The sequence below is a fragment of the Ptiloglossa arizonensis genome, chromosome 3, assembly GCF_051014685.1.
Source record: "Ptiloglossa arizonensis isolate GNS036 chromosome 3, iyPtiAriz1_principal, whole genome shotgun sequence".
Taxonomy (NCBI): Eukaryota; Metazoa; Arthropoda; class Insecta; order Hymenoptera; family Colletidae; genus Ptiloglossa; species Ptiloglossa arizonensis.
In genome coordinates this window covers 18,458,864-18,465,321 of record NC_135050.1, presented here as the reverse complement: position 1 = coordinate 18,465,321, position 6,458 = coordinate 18,458,864, and the positions used below count along the sequence as shown (strand labels likewise).

General features: G+C 44.5%; 1 protein-coding gene across 1 annotated transcript; it reads right to left on the bottom strand.

The window, feature by feature from the left end:
• Positions 1-2,558: 2,558 nt before the first annotated feature.
• Positions 2,559-5,508, bottom strand: Tpnciiia (troponin C type IIIa). Its single transcript, XM_076308066.1, has 5 exons — positions 5,378-5,508; positions 5,038-5,065; positions 4,816-4,959; positions 3,936-4,187; positions 2,559-3,211 (listed from the first exon to the last, which is right to left on the bottom strand). The coding sequence occupies exons 1-5, from the start codon at positions 5,378-5,380 to the stop codon at positions 3,177-3,179; spliced, it is 462 nt and encodes a 153-aa protein (XP_076164181.1). The 5' UTR covers positions 5,381-5,508; the 3' UTR covers positions 2,559-3,176.
• Positions 5,509-6,458: the final 950 nt, after the last annotated feature.

Here is a 6,458-nt window from a genome sequence, read left to right as displayed (position 1 = left end):
TTATTTACAGCGGCACTATCCCGTTACGTTCGATAAAATTACCTTTATCGTTAACCAATTACAAACGTTTCCTCTCTCGTTATGGTTTCTCATTCCAAAGGGTGATTCTTCGAAAGGCGATACTTTCCAAACTGTTTAGAAAGCGCTCCCCCGTTAGGGGGAAATAAACTACAAAAGTAAATTGTTTCTATCGTGATATTTCCCGATAGATATTTTTATATAAAAATCAAAAATTCTTTAACGTAAGTAATCTCTCGTCCGAAGTAAACGTTCGCGAAACGCTTAGTGCGTAACGAACAGTGACGACGATCCAAGTAACGTGTTCGTGTAATTTTCTCGAACCGAAGCACGGGATCGAGAAATCGTTCATTAAACGAGGGAGGTACATTTAAAAATGGCACCGCAGAAATACACACCTGCGTTTGAACTCCAATTATCGTTGTAACATTTATAGAAACAGATGTTTGACTTATTTACATTTTTCCGAGCGAAAAATTTGTGTTCTTCGTTTCCAATTAAATTCTAAGAAGTCTCTGGTCCCCTACTTTGGAAAAAAAACCACGATAAAACCTAACCTGTTTGCCGGTCGAGTCGATATGAAACGCTTAAATTCGTTCGACCGGCTCATGATTGGAGTTTATTCCGTCCACGAAAGGGTTAACTGTCCTACGAGCTAAGAATTATAGAAAGCCGGATACGGTTTACGAGATAAACCTGATTTACAACGGACCACCGTGGTCCCGCGGCATGGATACTCGCGTGGTTACGAAATTCCACGTTTCGTTCGTTATGATAATTTCGCGCGAAAAGTACCACAACGGTGGCTCGGTTAACTGTACCGAATATAGATCGAATCACCATCGGGTCTACGTCAACAATTTTCACTCGAGGTTGATTATCCGGCTACGTGGGAGTTGCCGCGATATAATGACATCTCTGGACATTTCAGATGCCCGATTTGGTATGACTTCTGTTAGTCCAATTCCGTTCGTCGAGCCGCTCGTGATTGCTCCTTTCAATCTCCGACAGGAAATTCCGAAGCGAAGTCTCGAACGCCAACCGGAATTCCAGAAGATGTGAATTTAATCAAAGACGACGCAGACTGGTGCATAGTTTCCGGAACGAGAGACGTTTCGAGTTTTACGAGCGACGATCGTCTTCGATACAGAGTGCTTCGAACGTAATGAAATCGAACACTAGAGATACCTTTTAGAAACGTAGGTCCGTAAGAACCTCTTTTTCGCAGTTAACGATCCTGCAATCCATCGCGTTGGATTACAATTATCTACCGTGTTAGTCATAATTTTCAATCGTGTTAAATTGTAACTATCGATCATGTTAGATTGTAACTTTCTATCATATTTTCACAGAGAGGAATTTCAAACGAGTTAGCACTCCGCATAGTTATTATTTTATTACTAATCCTCTCCGTTCCATGTATCGCCTAGCTAAGGAGCACGAAATCGTGGCAAAATAGAACAGGTAAGCAGGTACGTTACAAAATTAGAAAGGGAGGGACGAGAGGGTCAATAGTACTTACTATTGCTCACGAATGTCGGTCAGGTATGTTGACCATCGATCAACAGTGGTCACCAGGGGCTAGCAAAGATTAGCCGTTTAGTCGATATTTCGGTAAAACGATACAACCATCGTTTACGCAATGGATACCGTTGATTATTACATATTTCGACCGATAAATATTGTCGAGAATCGTAGGTAGTAGAGAGAAAATTGACAAAGATTCCCACGAATTTACATTTTAAAATTAACGACCTCCTCGGATCGACGTTATCGATATCGATAACGATTCTCGCAACCGTTCGTTGCAAGAATAGAAAGATAATTCACGAATCAAGTGTATTCGCCCGCTTATTTTTGTTGGCACGTCGGCGATTTGGAAATCTTTGGCCAGTGTATCGGATGCACAGAACATTAACTTTGTGATAAAGTCATCCGACGACAGATCGAGCGAATCGGAGCTAGCAAACAGTTCTCCGAGCCAGTGATTTTCTGCCAGTGGTACGATTTTACGTCGATTGTGGATTTCTATTTTTCGGCAACCGAAAAATTCACGCGCAACGCTCTTAAAATAATTATCACGGTTGCCGAAGACGTCGCCTAGAGAAAAAGAAATAATAATAAAGACTCACCGATACTTTCTTCCGTCCCGTTGGCGCGATCGTCGAAGTATCTATCGGTAATTCGTCTCGAGTGCGAAACAATCGAACGGAACACGCGTTATCGTCAACGCTTGCAGATATATATATATCGATGCACCGTATGGTGCATTAGATGCACTTTTCGTAAAAGTGAACGGAAAATGAACACTTGTAGACACGACGCGTACGATTCGCTGCCAAGAACGTTGATATTCTTTCGTGCAATCTCACTCCCAGAAAGTATTTCCTTAATCGTTATTTATCGCTCGGTTTATTATTATCCCCGTTTCGCGTGTAAACGGAACATTAACTCTTCGCGATCCATTAAAACGACACTCGTTCTGGCGATTACGACGGGACTACATGGTTGCGGAATTGTCCGCAATAATGACCAGTTCCTTGTAGAAAATATTGAATTTTATTTAACGTTACAGTACACACCGTACTCCGCGATCGGATCGTTATTTCCAGACGTTCCTCGTACGATGAAAGAATCGGGCGTACCTTGGCGAGTGGTCAAGTTCCTTGGGATCGATGCAACCGAATGTTCGGTTATTCGTTTCAATTTTACATATTTCGCCGATACATTTATTTTGTCGGTCCCCGTGGGCACCTCCGCCGCATCAACGCGACGTAAACTCGATTGCAGTCGTTCAGGCGCCAAATCGATACGCCAAACGGGACGCCAACGGTGCGGGGTCTGCTCTACCGTTATCGATTTTCACTCGCACCGGTGTTTTCAGAGTTACGTGAAAAAGCGAGAGTTCGCTCGCTCCGTTTTTAATTAAGGAAAAATCTTTGTCGTGTCAGGGAGCCTTTATTGAACCTGTTTTACGTCTTTTCGTAGCACACTGTTTACGAAGCTTCGTCACTGTACAACATCAAAACGCTGGCAATCCAAACGTGCGCAATGGCGGATCGGTGTCGAACACTTTGTCGTGCGTTTTTAAAAAAATAATGTAGAAAGAGCGTCAAATCCCCGTGCCTCGGTCCAAGCCCGACGATCCATCTCGCGATCTAGTCGTCGCCGCCTGTCATTACTTCCATGAACTCTGAAATCAGCAAATTCGAGGAAACGTGAATCGTCGAACGCCTCCGGAAATATTGGAAAATATATCGTCGACCGCTGAAAAGTGCAGACAGCTGAGAAATGCAGTCTGCGTTGCTACGGATCGACGGTATAACTATTCGAGACGTGTGCAGGGAAAGGTAACAATTTCGTTGCTATACTTTGGAGCAAAGGTTACGTTTCGATCGAGATATGCTATCGACTCTCTTGGATCTTGAACTCGATAATCGTCGCTAGTGCTAACGCGTACTCGAAGTGTCTTCGACGAAAAGAGTCTTCGATGCTTGGTTAAGGTAGCGAAGTCGAAGCTTAGAAAGGTTACCTTTCGCTGCATCGTTAGTACGATTCTCCCAGCGTCCCTTGTACTCATTTTTAAACAATTACTTGGAAGAAATAATCAACGTCGATTATAAATAGACGGGTGTACGTTGCCTCGGGCGGATCTGTGCGTATAGTCGGAAGCCCGCGGTGACCAGAAGACGTTAGTCTCCGGGCACCGAGCACGACAAGTGTTAATCAATTAACCAGAACTGATAGATTGTTGGCAAGCGGCGTAAAGTCGTTCCCTGTAATTTCGTTCGCGCGAAACGACTTTCCGCGACCTGGTGTTAGTTGTTCTTGGCACGCGGCACACCCGGTCGCGTTTGTAATTAGTTTGATCGACGTGTTATGAAAATTCTAGGCTGCCTGGCGCGCACCACGCTTACCGTCGAAGTCCAGCGTCCCGGAGCCGTCGGCGTCGATTTCCTCGATCATCATGTCGAGCTCCTGGGGCGTCAGTTTGTCGTCCAGCTCGTGCAGAATGTCGCGAAACACGGCGGTGGTGATGTACCCGTTCCCCTCCTTGTCGTACAACCGGAACGCCTCGCGTAACTCCTGTTGCATAGCCTCCGAATCCTCCTCCACCAGAAATCTCGCAGCCAGTGTACAAAACTCCTCGAACTCTAGCTGACCGGAACCTGGCGAGATCGAAAAGTATTTCAAAAGCTGGACTCTGGACCATCAGAATCCCTTTTCCCCGAATTTGGAGTTAAGTGGGCTACGTGGGTCAAATTTCTGATTAGTTAGATTGAACTTGGGACAGGAAAAAGCGACAGTTGCACTCGAAGACACACGGTGGTTCGAATTTGTAAATCTGGAGTTGTTGCTTGTTCATTCGTTTATGCTTTGCTCCATTTTTAAAAATACCCTCTCCATCGATTCTCGGAATATGGTAAGTCATAGCCAGTAACGGAGTCTCTCGCGATCCACATCGATGTTTCAATGTCGATAAAATAGGGTCTCTAGAGACCTCGTTATCCGGAAAGGGTTGATAGAACATTTTCTTTCATAGACCCGAAGTATATACATTCCAAGGATGTTTCGTTCCGCGTTATCGTTAAACTTTTAAGCGCGTTAAAAGGAATTTTCGCTTCGGGTACAAGTGAATCGATAGATGGCTGCACCGATTTTTGATCTATTCGGTATCCGCGATATTTCGATTGCCCAGTGAATGGAAGTTACTCGCAGCGTACCGTCCAACTTGGAAACGTGTCACTTAAGTCGCAATGCCATTCTGTGCACCCAAGCTTCGTACTAGTTTCTTACCGTCCTCGTCCACTTCCTGAATGATTTCTTTCAGCGTTTTCTCGCTAAGCTCGTAGCCCAACATGGTCAATATCGTGCCCACCATGTCTGTGCCGATGCTGCCTTTCTTATCGTGATCAAAGGCGTCGAAGGCCTTCTTCAGGACTGTAAGGAAAGCAAGTATTTTTAGCGGACGATAGAAAGTAACTCCATCTTCGAGAGAAATTGTATCAAACTACTCACGAGCGATTTGATCCTTGGTCAGGTCATCCTGTAACCATCGAATCGTAAAGTTATTAACGACCTGTGTAAAGTTTCGGTTCCGTGTATGGATTTGAACGAAACGCGATTCGTGACCAATTGTGAAACTCCGTTGGGAAATTCGAAAAATTCGAACGATTTCGCGATCGATGATCGCGTTGGATTGAAACGATCGCGATCCATTTTTGAAACTGGAACCCCGTTACGCGCGTTCGAACGATTTTGATCGAATATTTAATGATCGACCATCGAAAGTACAAGGACACGGTTGAAACACGGAACGGTGGTCGATGTCTGCGTTGAACTATCGTTTGCAACGTACCATGGCGGAGTATTGTTAGGTGTTTACAGAGATATCCGTTGTTGACACACGACAGCGTCGACGTCTTATCTGGGTATGCACCAGATTCTGGCTGTGGACTTCTGTTTTATGTGGACATTACGATGATCTTCTGGCACGTGATTGACCGGGTAATATGTACAACCGGGGAACTCTAGCGGTTTTCAAATTCATCGAGGACACACTCCCCACTACCATTTCCGCGGACTTGGTGCTTCAATTGTGCGAGTTCCGAGGCAACGTACTCGATTTTGGAACTCTTCCTGCTGGCATCCTCGTCCCTCCTCTCTCTCTCTCTCTCTCTCTCTCTCTCTCTCTCTCTCTCTCTCTCTCTCTCTCTCTTTCTCTCTCTCTCTGTCTCGGATCGATCGAACGTCGACCATCGAAGTGGTATTTCCCGAGCTGGAGGCTACCCCGCGAGTAACTCGAATTTCACCAGCTCGATAACCACGAATTACTGCCCGCGGCAAATCCGATCGCACCGAATCTCGGAAATGGAATCGTTCCGAACAGGAGGTACGAACTCAATCTCGTAAAATCCTTCGAAATTTCATTAACTCTCGGATATATTCCTACTGATCGCGTCCTCGTGATGCATTTATTTCCGACGATAAAAATTGTTACAACGAATTGCACGTAACGTGCGATTCTATATTTCTTTGAACTTCTCGTTGTATTTTAAAATTGAAATCACGAGTTTCGTGTACCAGGGGACATTTTTGACATTTGCAAATTCTAGCTGGACCATCGAACGGAAGAATCCTTTGGGTAAAATTTTCTTTCGGCGAGCGCATACTCCAGAGCGCACGGCACCTCGCCGGTTACATTGCGTTTCGATATTTTATACGGTGAAATTTACTTCTACCATTACGTGACGAAGAAACGAACACATACACGTATTCGTTACGAATGATAATTTAATAAGACTTCCGTGACAGGTAACCATTAGAAAATACAATAATTTGCGAATTACTTTTCATTCCCCCCCGGGGAGACGCACATCACGTGACAATGTAACTTTCATTTCCTTTTTATATAATTATTATGAACAATAGCCGGCAAT